At 44.4% G+C, this 16,814-nt stretch overlaps 1 protein-coding gene and 1 pseudogene across 4 annotated transcripts in view; both read right to left on the bottom strand.

Moving 5' to 3' along the window:
* Window positions 1-2,742, bottom strand: part of Cstf2 (cleavage stimulation factor subunit 2) — a 31,304-nt gene extending 28,562 nt beyond the window's left edge. For all 4 annotated transcript variants that reach the window (XM_036175053.1, XM_036175054.1, XM_036175055.1 and 1 more), the window contains exons 1-3: window positions 2,476-2,742; window positions 1,088-1,166; window positions 85-254 (exon numbers count right to left, since the gene is read on the bottom strand). In XM_036175053.1, the coding sequence (XP_036030946.1) occupies window positions 85-254; window positions 1,088-1,166; window positions 2,476-2,533 (307 nt within the window). In that variant the 5' untranslated portion in view covers window positions 2,534-2,742. The remainder of the gene's footprint in view (window positions 1-84; window positions 255-1,087; window positions 1,167-2,475) is intronic.
* Window positions 2,743-14,491: 11,749 nt separating this feature from the next.
* LOC118574777 lies at window positions 14,492-16,005 on the bottom strand (annotated as a pseudogene).
* Window positions 16,006-16,814: the final 809 nt, after the last annotated feature.

The raw sequence follows: 16,814 nt of genomic DNA, 5'->3' as shown, positions 1-16,814 counted from the left end.
TTCTAAAGCACAATCACAAATGAAGAAGTTGCACGGCTTCATCTTCACTAGCCTGGAATGCATGGGGCTTGGATTGATACTCACTTTTCAGTTCTTCTTTGTTCTTTTCACTGGCAGCATTATCCACTCGAAGTGCTCGCCCACTGAATTCGCGCCCATTCAGGTTCCGCATGGCACTAAGTGCTGTCTCTTGGTCTTGGTATTCACAGAAGCCATAACCCTTTGGTTTTCCTGTTTCCCTATCATATACCAATCTGAAGAGCAAAACCAGGTATCAGGAACAAATGCTACATACACACAGGCTGGCTTCCTGCTAACACTGGCATGTTCTAATTTAGCCCATAGTAAGAAACCCTTCTAAGCCAGGTGTGGTGATGCAAGCCTTTGATCCCAGTACTGTGGAGGCAGAGGCAAGCGGATCTCTGTGAGTTCGAGGCCAGCCTGATCTACAGAGTGAGTTTCAGGACAGCCAAGGCTGTTACACAGAGAAACCCTGTATCAAAAAACAAACAAACAAAAAGTTACCCTTCTCAGGGTCAAATAGCCAAATGAATGGAAGCACATAAATTATGAACCAAAGGCTGTGGAGCCCCCAGCTGGAGCAGGCCCTCTGGATAAGCGAGACAGTTGAATAGCTTGAACTGTTTGGGAGGCATCCAGGCTGTGGGACCCGGACCTGTCCTTAGTGCATGAGCTGGCTGTTTGGAACCTTGGGCTTACACAGGGACACTTTGCTCAGCCTGGAAGGAGGGGACTGGACATGCCTGGACTGAATCCACCAGGTTTAAATGAATCCCCAGGGGAGTCTTGTCCCTGGAGGACATGGGAATGGGGGGGAGGGACTGGGGGGAAAGTGGGGGTGGGTGCGGGAGGGGGGAGGACAGAGGAACTCATGGCTGATGTGTAAAATTAAAACACAAATATAATAAATAACAACAAAAAAGTTACCCTTCTAACTCTTCTTTTGTGCTTTTGAAACAAATCTTTCAGGTAAGTCTGGATATGAATTATAAAGCCTGTGTATTTACTTTAAAATCTGTGGTGGTTTTTAAGACTCTCTCATTAAGTTCTTAAAAGAGGATCTCACCTGAAACTAACAACAGGCCCAACCTCAGAGAAGATGTCCTTCAGTTGTTCTTCTGTAGCTTCATAAGGAATGTTTCCCACTAAGGAACAGATAATACATTCAAATACTGTGACATAACGGAGCTCTTCAGTGAGCACATAAACATAGGCTTTCTATCTTTATCAATAAATATGCAACAACTGACAGCCTTCACCAAACCCCCGCTTGCACTGTATCTTTTTAGACCTCATAGCACAGCCAGAGACTAAATAAAGACGTCCTTCAAACAGTTCTCACATGGATATGTGACAAACAGGATGTTTTCCTTAACTTTGACAAAAATAAATGTTTAAGCCAGGCAGTGGTGGTGCATGCCTTTCATCCCAGCACTCGGGAGGCAGAGGCAGGTGGATCTCTGTGAGTTCGAGGCCAGCCTGGGCTACCAAGTGAGTTCCAGGAAAGGCGCAAAGCTACACAAGAGAAACCCCGTCTCGAAAAATAATAAATAAATAAATAAACAAACAAACAAACAAATAAATGTTTAAGCACTGGTATTTAGCCATAGCCCTGTAAGTTCGACCAGTGACTACTAAAAACACAAATTAAAGGGGATGGGTTTGGGTCTTTATTTCCATGTATACACACACGTATGGAGGAATAGCCATGACTATAGTGGAGGATGCTTAAAAATTATCCTGAATGGTTTTGTCATGTTTCTTTCAAACAGTGCTTCGTATTCTTTTTGTTTTGAGAATTTTCTGATGTAGCTCTGGCTGGCCTTGTTATGTATCCTAGGCTGGCCTTGAATTGGGGGCAATTCTACTGCCCCAAAACGTGCTTTAAAAGCAATGCACCTATTTGAGAAATAACTCGTTTAAATCCTAAGAGTTGCTTAGTTTCGCTTCTCTAAAATCTCCCGGGGCTTTAATCATTCACTCATTCATTCATTCATTCGCAACCCACCTCAAGATGCCAGGTGGCCGCTACCACTATGGTTGGCTGAAACGTTACAAGTAAAAAGCAAGCGATACTACGCGTTTATGAGAGGGCGGGAAGTGGATATGGGGTCGATGGCTTCAGAATAAAATCTGTATTTTGGGCTAGGAGAAGCAGCACAGAACAGGGACGCTCTGTTTCCACGCACCTTTTCTCCTAAAAAATAACTGAGAATCATGAAGGGGAAAACGCAGAGAAGACAAACGCTAGAGTCTAGCTCCCTGAACCACACTGCGGAAAACCTCCAATACCTTGGAGCCGAAGTTGGGGGGGGGGGGGCTTGCCCACGAGTACACCAGGCTGCCGCGGCAAAGGACAGCAACGAAACCGCACGCCCGCCCCGACACCCGCTCCAGCAGGGGACCGCAGGGGACGTCCCTCCCTGCCTGGAGGCACCACCGAAATCCTCTCACCGAACACTGAACGCAGAGAACGATCCACCGCAGGGTCTCTAACAGGCAAACCCGCCATGGCTCACCCCCTGAGGTGGCTTCCGGTGCGCCTAAAGACACTTCCGCGGGAGAGTGAGTCCAGGGCTGAGCACGCCTCCGTCCGGTGGGAGCCGGAAGCACCTGGACGGAGCCGCCGGGGCTCGGGCTCCCCGCCTCACGTTGCCGGTTCCCGCCTAGCGTTTTGTCCCGGGGAGGGGCGACAGTCTGCGGGAAGGGCTACAGCCCGAGAAAAGGGGCGTGGGCGGCGTGCCGCGGGGCGGGGCTATGCTAATTCGAATTATTGGCCTTTGCAACCCTCCTTCTCCCGCGTGTTCGCTGGCGCCCACCCTAGCGTTTATAAGCCGCACTCCAGAGGGCTGCGGCGGCTTTAGCCTGGCAACAGGGAAATCATTTGCTAACAGCTCTGGCACTGTCATCTGAGTACTGTCCTACGAGAAATGCGGGGGGCCCTCGCCAGTAGCATCCATCCTATAATTTTGTTGAGGCTTAGCTGTACGGAGAGAGAGCCGAGAGAGACTGGAGAAAGAGAGGACTGGCGAAGTCTACTGTCAGCATTAATGAGAGAGTCTAGGGAGAACAGACTGTGCTCTCTCAGAGAGTCCCCGAGTTCCAGATTCGTATTGCTGGGAGAGCAATGTGAACTGGACATTGGCAGGGAAGCTTTGGAAACAATGGAAAATGCCATTGGCTGTGGTTGTGCACACTCCTGGGATAGCGCGTTGGAGGAAATCTGGGGTAGGTTATCTTGAGGAAAATAGGATTGAAAGAATTAATGAGAGGAGTTGATAGCAGCACTGCCATCTGAGAAAACCTACTATCTGGTAAAGGAAGTACAAAGTAGAAAAATGGGCAAAGAATTGGAGGCATGGGCCTCCAATGGTAATTCCATGAGCTGGGTGTATGGCCCATTGGTAGATGCTTGCAAACCATGCATGAGACCCTAGATTAAATCCCTAGAAAAACATACAGCCTGTATCAGAAGTGTCTGTGCTCTAAATGTGAGGAATAGAACACAAACCACACACACACACACACATACACACACACACACACACACATACACACACACACACACACAAACACACACGGACAGTGTCTCAAGAAAATTACTCTGGTAAAGAGAGGAAAGTTTGGGAGTATCACCAATTCATTATACAATCACTACGACCTGTAGGCTATCTTAGATAATAGAATTGTTCAAAGCTTGATATTTACAGCTCTGTAAAAGGCACATATTCAGAATTTTGGTGTGTCACAGTTCAGTATAGTGAATTTTGACTAAATGAATATATGTCTACGTAGATTTCTCAGCTAATGTTTTCAAAATTCATACAGACGAAAAATTTACTCAGGGTACTTAACTAAGAATAGAGGTTCTTGGACCTCCATTCCAATCTATAGGGGGAGATTTTCCACAAGGGGTCTGGAGAGTCATTTCTCAGTGAGTGCCTCTGGTGGATCTCAGGGCTATGCAATTTGGAAAACATTGTAGTTCATGAAGTAGTTTTATGACAACATTTGGTACAACCATCCATTCTTTTGTTGTTGTTTTGTTATTTTAATATATTTATTTATTAAATTTTTTTTCTTTTTACATACCAACCCCAGTTCTCCCTCCCTCCCCTTCTCCTGCCTCCTCACCTCCCTCCCACTCTACCCCCATCCACTCCTCAGAGTGGGTAAGGCCTCCCATGGTAGTCAACAAAGTCTGGCTTACCAAGTTGAAGGAGATCCTAGGCCCTCCCCATTGTATCAAGGCTGAGCAAGGTATCCCACCACAGGGAATGGGCTCCAAAAGGTCAGTTCATGCATCTGGGATAAGTCCTGGTCCTGCTGCCAGGGACCCCACAAACAGATCAAGCCACACAACTGCCACCCACATTCAACGGGCCTAGTTCGGTCCCATGCAGGTTCCCAAGCTGCCAGTCTAGAGTCAATGAGCTCCAACTAGCACCAGTCAGCTGTCTCTGTGGGTTTCCCCATCATGTTCTTGACCCCCTCTTCTTCTTTTTTTGAATGCCGTTTATTGAAGGAGGGAGGAGGTCTTAAATACAGGCTTACAGCACAATGGGAGAACCCCCGGAGGGCAGAAGTTCATTTCTGATTTTTTTTTTTTTTTAGTTGAGGATGGAACCCCCGGGCCTTGTGCTTGCTAGGCAAGTGCTCTACCACTGAGCTAAATCCCCAACCCTGCTTCTACCATCCATTCTTTTTATCTGCAAATTTTTGTTAAGGAACAGCTGGATAGCTTATAGTAGGCCTAGAAGTTCTTTGCCCGGCTCTCCCCATTGTGAGAGACAATGTCTGGAAATGGACAGGAGTGGCTTGGGTTGCTGCATGACCAGTGAAACGCTATTGTTGGAAGAAGATCCAGAAACAATAAACACACTGTCACGTGCAGAGTTCTACTCAATGAACTCCTCACTCCACCAGATGCCCGTTTTCCTGGAGAAACACTTGAAAGCGGCTGTCCCGGAGAAAACAGCCCCTGGCCCTACAAGCCGTGTTGTGTGGGCAGTTTCGCACGGAGCACTTCTAATTTAGCTCTCTCCCAACTCTGCAGCTAATCCCAAGAAAAGGTGGCATTCGTACGGATTGGTTCCCTCCTCTACAGAATCAGTTTTTGTGGAGGCACAGTGGTTCCTGTGCTCACAGACAAGCACTGGGGAACCAGGAATGTAAAACAGTGTTGTCTCTTCAAGGGGAGAGGTGTAGAACCTGTTTCCTGGCCTCAAGGCGGGGAGCAGACGTGGTCAATAGCCTGGTGACTTTTGCACTGTTTCTGTGGCCGAGACAACGCCGGATCCTCCCCCAGGCCCTTAACATGAGTTTGTTTTTCTCAGTCAATCTATACAACCTATCTTTGTGGAAGATGTCACATGTTCTTTACAGAGTTTCAATGTAGTAATGTCTTAAGCTTTGTTGTGCATACAGGATTGAGTTATTTATCACCAGGAAACGTTTTTCCCCCAAAATTGTGCTGTGCTCCAATATGCCTAAAATAAACTGACCAGTGTCAGACTCTTAAGTTTGAACCAACACCAGCTACTGAGTTGTGTTAAACTTTCTTGCCTCCCATTTATCACTACTCTGCTGCCCATGGTAGTCTCAGAGACCCCCCATAAGTTCTGTTGCTGTACATTATCTTTCCACAGAACAATAGTTTATGACAATGTTAACTTGTTAGTTCACAGTTCTGTGGTCAGAAGTCTGAATGGAAATGGCAGGATTCTCCATTTAATTTTTCACAAGGGTGGAATCGATGTGTTGAGCTTTATGTGCGTTGTCTATGGGACACAGCCCACTTTCAATCTCACTTTATTGTTAGCAAAAAACTGTTTCTCTGTGGTCATAGATGGTGGCTCTTCTTTTCTTGCCGCCTATTTTCCTGGGGCTGTTAGCTTTAGTTCTTGGGTGCAAAGCTTCTCTCTGGTCAATGCATGGGGTAACTACATCTCAGAACCAGCTCTTGTGGGACAAGACTTTTTCTGGGGAGATGCAACACAAATACCCGAGTCACTCGGAAAGGACAACCAGCTGGTCTGAACGGTGTCCAGGCAGCTTGGCAGGTTTCTGCTTCTTCCAGGCAGTTGGTCAGCCTCAGGGTCTTTGCAGCCTAGCTCCTCTGAGAGTCTGTTTTGCACTTTGGCTTGTCTGACATGGCTTGTTTACTCTTGGAGGAAGGGGCCTAGAGAATTTGGTCAGTTGCCGGAACTCCTGAAGCACTTTTGAGTTGTTTACCTTCCCCACTTAAGGAGATCCCCTGCAGGATGGACTGTTTCAATCTGGGAGGAAAGGGTTACAAAACACCAGCTATAGCCCAATGAAAACCTGTGCAACCAATCTCGATGTTGTGATCAGAACTGGAGACTATTCTGCTTGTATAGGCTCACCTGATCATTTCTCTATATTAAGATCAACTATGTTGGGGCTGGAGAAATGATTGAGCACTTAAGAGTACTTGCTGCTCTTGCAGAGAACCAAGGTTCCATTTTCAGCACCCACATAGCAGCAGCTCAAAGGGGCCTGGAATTCCAAATCTTTGGAATCACATGCCCTTTTCTGACCTCCGTGGACACCAGGCATACATGTGGTATATACATTTACACACAAACAAAACACTCATATGCACAAAATATGAATAGTTTTTGTAAAAAGACCAACTATGTTGTGCAACTAATTAGAATCATGAAAGTAAAAGCCAATATAATTGTGTGAGGCCTTAAGAAGGATCAGACAAATACATCAAGCATGGGAGAAAAAAATCTTAGGGTCCATGTTAGACAGCTGCCTATCAGGCCCATTTTGTGGATAGACACGTTTAAGTAGCCAACTGTAGTTACACATTATGGTAATCCCAGCACTTGGGAGCCTGAGGCATGAAGATTATGGATTTGAGCCTAGCTTGGTCTCCATAGTGAGACACTGTCTCAAAAAAAATATTTGAGTAACTTGTGTTAGGTCCCACAATAAGAAGCTGTGGCATGGTTTCTCTGGTGCCAGAGACTGTTAAATTCTGCTTTTATTCCCTCCTCAGAAAATTTAGATGGCTCAATAAGTTTCATTACCATTTTAGGGAAATAATGTAAAACATATGATCTTTTGATGATGAGTAGATGGCTCACAGAAATAAACCACCAAGAAGAGATTGAGGCACTCAGCCAAAATGTGTTCCGCATCACCAACCATCTGTGGCAAATGTATAAGTACTATCACATCAGCAGCTAAACTGACTATAGTAGTTATACAAGAGGAGCTGTGTGCAAGGGGTTCGTCCTAAATGTTTGCTGTTTTATCTTCAGATTCAAAGTATAGGCTGCACAGTCATTACTCTCACCTCAGTGCCTGCATACTGAGAATCTTCTCATCATTATCACATTTCCTGTGTGACACTTCTTTTGTCATCAGTTTATAGCGAAGTGAAGACACAAAGTGCAGTGTCTGATCCTCTTGCGGCTGTTATGACTGAAGGCTAAGTTAGCAATGGTATGGGTGTGATATTAACAAGTAGAAAAAACACTAACAAAGAAGCATTTCTACATCAATAGAAATAAACATATGGGAAGAATGTCACTTGGGCACTTTAAAAAGATAAAATTACCCCTAATGGAGAATGGAAGAATTTGGGAATGTGGTAGTTTGAATGAGACTGTTCCCCACAGGCTCCAATGTTTGAACTTGGTTCCCACCTCACGGAACTGAGCTGTTTGGGTAGGTTTGGGAGATGTGGCCTTACTAGAGGACGTATGTTATTGGGGACAAGCTTGGAGGTTTCCAAATCCTCATACCATTTCTAGGGTGCTCTGCTTCTTGCTTCTGGTTCAAGATGTGAGAATTCTCCTTCTGCTGTCAGCATCCAGTGCCTGCTGCCCGGTCTCTCTACACCACCATCATAGATTTTAAACCTCTGGACCCATAAGCCTAAATAAACTCTTCCTTCTCTAAGTTACCTTGGACATGGTGTTTTATTACAACAATAGAAAAGTAACTAATATGGAACCTGTGATTAAGATCTATGTGATTGAAAATTTTGTAAGAAAATCCTGAGTTCTTAGCCAATCTTGTAGATGACATCACAAATTTCGGATGGGATATACTTAAATGAAGCAAGCAATATCATTTAAATCTATAAGGGTAAACACACTTGGATTTTTTTACTGGTTATAGAAGTCCAAATTTCCAACACTGATTCATGTTTGATCCATGTTTTAATTTCCTCAAATTCATTAATTTCATGCATGAATAAAAATCACATTCACAGACATTGGTTGTAGAAAGTGGACCTGGTGGCTCATGTCTGTAATTCCAACAGTCAATGAGGTAAGAGGTAAGGGAAATCCCACGTTTGTCTTCAGAGAATATATGGAAAGGCAAGTATGTAAACAGTCAAAATGAGACTGACAGGGAGAAAAAAGTTCAGGGAACAGAGCCTGTAAGAAATAAGGAACCATGTGGCTTACACAGATCCTGATCAGTGTCTGGTTGGAGGTATCAATCCAAAATACTGATCCTACTTTCTACACTGTTGTATTATCAACTGCTTCTACAGCGATATTAATACAATTCTGGTAAGATTGAAGGTTTCATCCCTACTGTTACTCCAAGAAGTTGTTCAGTTTACCAAAATTGTTTATTTGGGTCTTTTGATTTTTAACATTTTTATTTCTTGTTACTTAATTTTGTTCTCAATGCAAGCTGTGTATATTTCTCTATTTCATTTCCTAGAATCCTCCTTCTTCAGAGAATGTTCTAGGCTCTTATTCCATACTTTTGCCTCAACCTGTGTGTGTCCTGAGAAGTGAAGTGAGTTTCTTCTATGTAACTGCATACTTGGGTCTTGCTTTTTAATCCATTGTATTATTCCATGTGTATCAGTAATTTTTAATTCACTTACTACTAATGAAACTATTGATAGGTTGTAGGGAGAGTGTTTTGTCAGGACCACTGGCTCCTAAATAACCACACAGAGAAACATATTAATTATAAATCCTTGGCTGATAGCTTAGGATTGTTACTAACTAGTTCTTTCAACTTAAACTAACCTATAATTCTTATCTATGCTCTACCACATGGCAGTACATTTTTTCAGCACAGCACATTCATCTCCTGCTTCCTCTGCATCTGGCTGGTGGCTCTGCCCTCTTTCTTCCCAGTGGTCTCTTCCTGCCTAGCTATTGGCCAGCTGGCTTTTTATTAAACCAATGAGAGTAATACACATCCAGCACATACAAAATGATTATTCCACAACAATAGGTAAGGTTTGTTATCACTATTCTTTTGCAACTTGTTTCCTGGTTTTACTGTGGCTCATCTGTCCCTCTCCTACAGTCTTTCTTTGTGACTAAGTGACTTCCTAGGGTGTTATATTTTGATTCCTTGCTTAGTATTATTGATTTATTTACTATAGATTTTTCTTAGATTTTTTATGTGTATAAGTGTTTTTTCTTCCATGTATGTATGTGCACCACATGTGTGTTTGCTGTCCATGGAGGTCAAAAGAAGGTATTGGATCCCTTGGAACTGGAGTTACAGATGGTTGTGAGCCACCATGTGGGTGCTGGGAGCTGAACCTGGGTCTTCTGCAAAGATCAGCAAGTGCTCTTAACAGCAATCTCTGCAGCCCCTCCTGCAGAGTTTTGCTTTGTGGTTATCACAATCCATAGAGCTTAGGAAACTAGTAATGGGCCATGAGGAAGAAAGGAGTCTTTCAAGGAAGGGAGAATAGAATATAGTGTTATGAAGGGGAAAAGGATTGGGCTGATGGCACACACCCTTAATCCCAGCACTCAGGAGGCAAAGGCTTGAGGATCTTTGTGAGTTCATGGCCAGCCTGGTCTACAGAGCCAGTTTCAGGACAGGCTCCAAAGCTATATAGTGACACCTTCTCTCTCTCTCTCTCTCTCTCTCTCTCTCTCTCTCTCTCTCTCATATATATATATATATATATATGTAACGGAACTGGAAGTATTAAATTGTAGGGGGTTGGAGGGCATATGAGAGACGAGACTATGGGGAGGAATAACTGATGGTAAAGGTCCTTTGAAAGAACCATTTGGAAACCTACTACTGCAGAAGCTTCCTAAAATATATGCATACACACACACATATAAAGAATTTAAATGTTGTTAATATATAATAAGAGGAAAATACTTAAACTAGACACCATATGCTTCCAAACAAAAATCCCATTTCCAAGGAATGGGTTACCTTTTTTGAGTGTTAGATAATGAGGTCCCATAGACCCCCACAAACATTACCGACTATTGCCATTGCCATTGGTTACCCACCAGAAGTTGCTGGTAAGATTCTACTGCTGAAGAGAACTCACAATTGAGAAATAGAACATAGAGAAATCTATCTGATACTCAACTGGATGCTTCATTCATAGTGCTGGAAGGTGCTGTGCATGCTAGTGGAGGAAAATACTCATAAATCTTTCTGAGCTGTGAACCCATCAAGCTACAATAATGACCTGTCTGGCAAGATATATCCAGTAGTGCACTAGTGGCACAAATGTCATGGGAATAAGCAATAACTTTCTGATTTGATTTCAGGTTTGTTCTATAAGATGGAACCCAAATTTGGCACTGTCAATGAGGCCAACCACCTGTGGCTACATAGGTCATAAGTCCTAGGGAAGAGTTTACTATATCTTATCTGCTAAATGTACACAACATTACAATGATTCCTTTTTCAAAAAAATTTTTTTCGAGACAGGGTTTCTCCATGTAGTTTTGGTGCCTGTCCTGGATCTTGCTCTGTAGACTAGGCTGGCCTCAAACTCACTGAAATCTGCCTGGCTCTGCCTCCCGAGTGCTGGGATTAAAGGCGTGTGCCACCACCACCTGGCTTAAAATGATTCCTAATGACTTATTTATTCACATACCTATAGATCAGTGTATCTCTCAATCCTCATCAGAGAAGCTTTTTTTTTTTTTTTTTAACAATAAATGGCAATTAACACAGAGACCCGAAACTGGTCAACATGCAAAGAGTAAGAGACTTCAGAATGCTCAGCCCTAAATAAGACAACTATATCATCTCCTCCCCTCAAGCTTCAGGGATCTTAAGAGGAGGGAGAAAAACTGTAAGAGCCAGAGATGGTGGATGAATTAAAACCAATTCAAGTGGAAAGGGGTTTTCTACTATTGGAGTCAACAGTCAATTTAAACTTAGATGGTAAGATATTTTGATCTTGAGTCTATGTTAAAACAATCTATTGTCAAGTTCTGAAATAAGAGAATTTTGGATTGTATCATCTTTTTTTACTTTAAAATTCTGGAAACAATGTCAAAAATATTATATTTCATTTTCTGGGATGAGGCAGGAAGGACGCCACAGATTTGCATGTAGTTAAAATCAGAACAATTCCAGAAACAGTGATGAGGCAGCTCACACAGCTGCCCATGTCTGAGGCACTGTCAATGAGATGTCATCCATCCTATTGACCTAGCTGATAGTAACAAAACAGGGAGCTTATGGCTCAGCACAATAAATTTCCAGTGGGACAAGATGATTCTAGGCCTGCACTTAGGGCCTGGGCACTTTCAAATATGGAACATTTAGGTTAAGAGGGTGCCAGAGTCCCTGGTGATGCCCCTCCACCTGCTTTGTCATTGCAGTCTGGTCAACTGCCTCTGCAAATAAGGAAAAAACAGAAACAAAACAAAACAAAACAAAACCCCTCAAAATAAGCTTTTGTAATGAGAGATGCAAGAATCTATAGGTATGGACAGTTTACTACTATGTCTGTTCACCAGAATAATAGTATTGGGTTCTTCCCTAGGGCCTATGACCTACCCATGTATGGATTTTTGGCCTAGTAAACACTACCAGGCATGGATTCTATCTTATAGAGTGGGTTTTAAATCTAAGAGGAAAATGGTTGGTTTATTCCAGTAACTGTACCACTATTGCACCAGTAAACATATTTTGCCAGGCCAGTCATTCTTGTAGCTCACCAGACTCACAGCTGGGTTAGACTATTGTTTATTTTTCTCCCCTGGTAGTATGCATAGCACCTTTCAGAAGTATGAAGGATAACCAATAGCAGTGAAGCTTCCAGATCAGCACCAGCTTGAGTTCCCCATGTCCCATGACTCAAGTATGTGGTTTCTTCAGCAATAAGCTCTTATCATCGACTTCTGGATGGTAAAAACAAGAGTAGTGGCAATAACCCCTATTGTTTGGGAGGGTCTATGGGTTCCAGTGCACACTTGAACTCACAGAGACTGTGACAGCACTCACAAGACTGAATACTGTCAAGCCAGACAGAATCCCAACACAAATGAGTGATGGGCTCATGATGTTCCACTCCCTAGCTGAAAAGTCACTGGGAACTGATGGCTGCTGGGTTAATGTCAGTTTCCTCAGGGATACCACCCCTGCGAGGCTACCCATTCTCCAGTAAGCGACCCTATATCCATGTACAAGCTGACAGCATTAATTGGGTTCAAAAATCACATGAAGTTGAGAAAGCAAAGTTAGGATGGGGGAGAAGGGAAGGAATTGAAGAAGTGAAAGGGATGAATTTGATCAAAACACTTTACATGAATGTTGAAATTCTCAAATAATGAAAAATTTAGAACCCTTATTCATGATTGACAATGTGGGACCCATAATTGACTGTTCATATTGCTATTTCTTGTCCTTGCTAGGATATTGTATCCATGCCTGTAATTAGAGTCTTCCTACTATAGCTAATTTGCAAAAAAAATCGTATCTATGAATAAGCAGAGATGTAGATTGCTGCCAAATGTGATTTAGGGCTACCAGAAAGGTGAGTGCAAGGAAAATATATGTAACTTTCCCTATGCACTACCAGTTTTTCAAAAAGGACATAGGGGATAAGTTAGAATAATGGGAGAGACTTTTAGCGAAAACATTATAAGTGTGTTGGAATTGTGAGAGAATAATTTTAAATTGAACTTTTCTCCTCCCAACAAAACAAATTGTATCACTTGCTTTCATCATTTCATTAAACAAAGTACTGCACTTTTATTGAATTATTTTATTTATAGAATTTGAGTTGTACCCAGAGTCCTCCAAAGACCACCAAGAGACCAAATCTGAAACAAAATCAAAGAGCATTTTTACGGTTAGGAGTTAACCCGGGACTCTCTATCCATTTGATGTAGCAGCAGAGCAGGAGAGACCCCAAGTAGCAAGGAGGCAGGGTATTTATAGGGAGTAAAGTAAGTGGGGGGAGAGGGCTTGGGATCTACAGACTACATAGGAACAGACTCAGGTTTGGTTTATGTGAGTGGCAATCATGTAGTAACTTTTAATTAGCTAGGGTTAGTTGGATGTTACAATTATCCATCTTTGGGCAGGCCTGGACTCATCCCAGGCTTTGTCTTTGAGCTGCTGTAGAGGCTGGCTGGCCTAGCATGTACTGACTGTGGGGGATGACTCAGTGGCCCAGGCTTTGTCCTTGATCTGCTATGGAGGCTGGCTGGCCTGGCATGTACTGACTGTGGGGGCTGGCTCAGTGCCCTGGCTTGGTTCATCCTATCTCCCTGTCCCTACTGGCAGGGGAATCAGTGATTAATTGTCTTTTGTTCATGTTCCTCCCAGAAACTGCTTGCTCAGTCTCAGGAAACTGAAATTGATGCCTGATCTCTGAGAGAAGACTGAGCAGCCTATTATGGCATCTGCTTGGTCCTTTCAAAGTGATGTAATGTAGGAAATTAACTGCACATAGTAAGGTGGAACAGGGTATTAGGTAAACAGCCAAGGTCTAGAGTCAATGCAGAATGATAATTAAATGGCTGAAATAAAGCTTTGGTTCAAGGCCAGCCTGGTCTACAGAGTGATAACCAAAGCTACACAGTGAAACTTTGTCTGGAAAACCCAAAACCAAAACAAAAAGCAAGCAAACAAAAACCTTTGGGCATTTAGTTTGTTGTTGTTTGTTTTTTTCAGCGTCTGTTTATTGACATCCAGGTGGGCACTATAGCAACAGGCCTGGAGATGCTGCAGCAGTAGCGGGGAAGGTGGACAGTGGAGTGTGTCTGCAGTGACAGCTGACGAGTGAACAAGGAGGAGCCGGGGAGGCCAAAGCTGTTGGGGAAGCAAGTCAGGGCCAGGGCCAAAGGTTATCACACAGGAACCTGGGCCCCACGCCCTAGGCCCCCATTCTTGTGGTCTCCTGACTCTAGGCCAGGGCTGGGAGTTCTCTGAGCAACTTTGTACAGGAGCAAAGTACATAGAGATGTCGCTGCTTTTTCTCGATAAAGTCAGAGGGTATCCAATACTGCATTCCTCCTTCACCCCTGGCTCAGGCCTCATCCCTGGTTCGGGTAGGGCCATATGACAGACAGCTGAGTTCTAGTCCACCTTTCAGAGGCATTAATTTTCCCAGGCATCCCAGCCCACCAGCTATGGCACAGAGTGAGCACTACAAGCATTGCTGGCCTAAAGGATGGGGTAGGGGAGGGGGTGGGACATGGGCTAGAAGAGGGGCTCCAGGGGACTATCAAGGCCCAGGCACCACACACATGGTGTTGATGAAGCCAGAGCCAGGGTGTTACCCAGTTAGAACAATGACCACATCTTTCTTCTTGAATAAGCCTCGGGCCTTGCCAAAATTCATGGCCAAGTTCACATGGAGGTCTACATCCTCAGCCCAGGTATCTTGTACTGCATCCTTACACAGCGCAAGGAAGATGCCATAGTATAGATGGCTTACATATCACAGCAATGATAGGAGCACGTGGGCGTTACCTGGCCACCTGGTGAGCACACTAATGGCCCAGCTACAGCCCTTGAAAGAAACCTCCACAGTGCCTACCAAGGCAGCTTCTGTGGCACCAGATGGCAGAGTTCCTCCAATAACTGTAAGTAGTAGATGGCAGCCTCTGCCTCATGGGCAATCAGGTGCTGCATGCTAACAGTCTCCAGAAGGTAGTCCTCGTTGGCTGTTTCTTGTGACAATATAATGCAGTTTGCTCCATCCAGGACTTCATTGGCCCCATTATTGCCCTTGGCACAGGTGGGGCAGGGTTTTTTGATCATGCTCTCCAGCATCTGTGTGGCATAGAGGACAGGCTTTCCAGCTTGGTTGCATTGTCTGATCATCATCTTCTGAGCCAGGAAGACCTTCTCTGCAGGAATCTCAATGCCTAGGTCACCACAAGCTACCATGATCCCACCACTGGCCTCCAAAATCTCATCGAACCTGTGGATCTTCAGGGTCTCAGTTTTGCTGGTGATCTTGATGTTCTTACACTTCTCCCAGCACCTTCCTAACCTCATGTATATCAGCTTCCTTGCAAATGAAGATGCAAACACTGTGTCTACATCCTGCTCCACTTCAAACTTTAGATCCTTTTCTGACACAGCAGGGAGGCTCACCTCCTTCTTGCTACCCAAGGAGCCACCATTTTCCACCTCTGGCAGCATCCTTCTCCTTCACCTGCAGTGAAATGATCCTGTCATCCATGTAGATCTTGCTGCCCATCTCCACCACCTTTCAGTTGTTCTTAGGGTCCAGCCCTTTTCCATGTAGGCATTGTTCAGGGTGGCTCCCTTCTTCAGCTCCACTCCTGCAGGGCTGCTGCCCTTGATGAGTCCAGTCTGGAGCTCAGGTCCCTTTGTATCAGGAGCCACAGCAATGGGCCAGAAGAGAATGGGGGCAGATGTGAAGCTTTCTGTGGCTGCGTGCACATTCTTGATGGTTTCTGCATGGTAGTCACAAATTCCATGAGAGAAATTCAGATGAGCCACATTCATTCCAGACTTGATCATATCCTTCAGCATCTCCACAGATCGGGAAGCAGGACCAAAGGTACAAATGATGCCAGTGTTGCGGGCCATGATGGGAGCGGAGTCAATGTCCAGGGACACGTGTTTCAGGAAGGTGTCAGGTATGGCTTTGTGGAACTTCTGGGTCTTAATGAAGGAAGTTCCTGCTTTTCTGTGTGGTTTTGGCAAAGTTCCTGAGGCCCCCAGGCTTACTCCAGATCCTGGTGCAATACCTAAGTTGGACATCAGGACATAATCAAGTTTAAGAGTAAGCACTGGGTTTACAGGGCCACAAATGTAGGAAAAGTTCTTGCTGTGTACTCCTCAATCTCTTACTTCTTCTATTGTGCCCATCACCCATGCCTGGACCATCACCAGGCTACAGCTTAAAGATATTCCTAATCTGAGCATCTGCATGCCTACCGAGGAGCTGAGCTGGAGCTAGCTCTGAGTTCCTAGTTTACTCTAAAGCCTTCTTGCAGCCTAAAGGTCTGTTCCCAGGCCTCCACAGTCTGGCCAACATGGCAGAGTCACTGAAGTTAGATGACATCTGTCAAGAAGTGAAGGCTCCATGAACAGTGGTAGGGTGAAGTTTAGCTGCCACAGTATCATCTTTTTTTTCCCCCTGAGACAGGGTTTCTCTGTGCAGCTTTGCACCTTTCCTGGAACTCGCTCTGTAGACCAGGCTGACCTCAAACTCACAGAGATCCGCCTGCCTCTGCCTCCCGAGTGCTGGGATTAAAGGCGTGCACCACCACTGCCCAGCAATGGTATCATCTTTATGAACACTAAGACTGCAATTGATGGGAACCCAGGCTGAGGAGTTGATGCAATGATCTGGTATTGTGTAGTAGAGGCAATATCATACTTAAATTGCTCACAAAGAATTGCCATTTGCAGATCTAGAGTGATGGCTTAGTGGTTATGAGTACTGGCTACTTTTCCAAAGGACCCAGGTTTTATTCTCATCTACACGGTGCCTAACAACCATCTGTAACTCCAGGTCTAGTAGATCTGATGCCTTCTTCTGGCCTTCATTGGCAATGTAAGCATGT

This window comes from Onychomys torridus, chromosome X, assembly GCF_903995425.1.
Source record: "Onychomys torridus chromosome X, mOncTor1.1, whole genome shotgun sequence".
Classification (NCBI taxonomy): Eukaryota; Metazoa; Chordata; class Mammalia; order Rodentia; family Cricetidae; genus Onychomys; species Onychomys torridus.
This window is presented reverse-complemented; position numbering and strand designations above follow the sequence as displayed.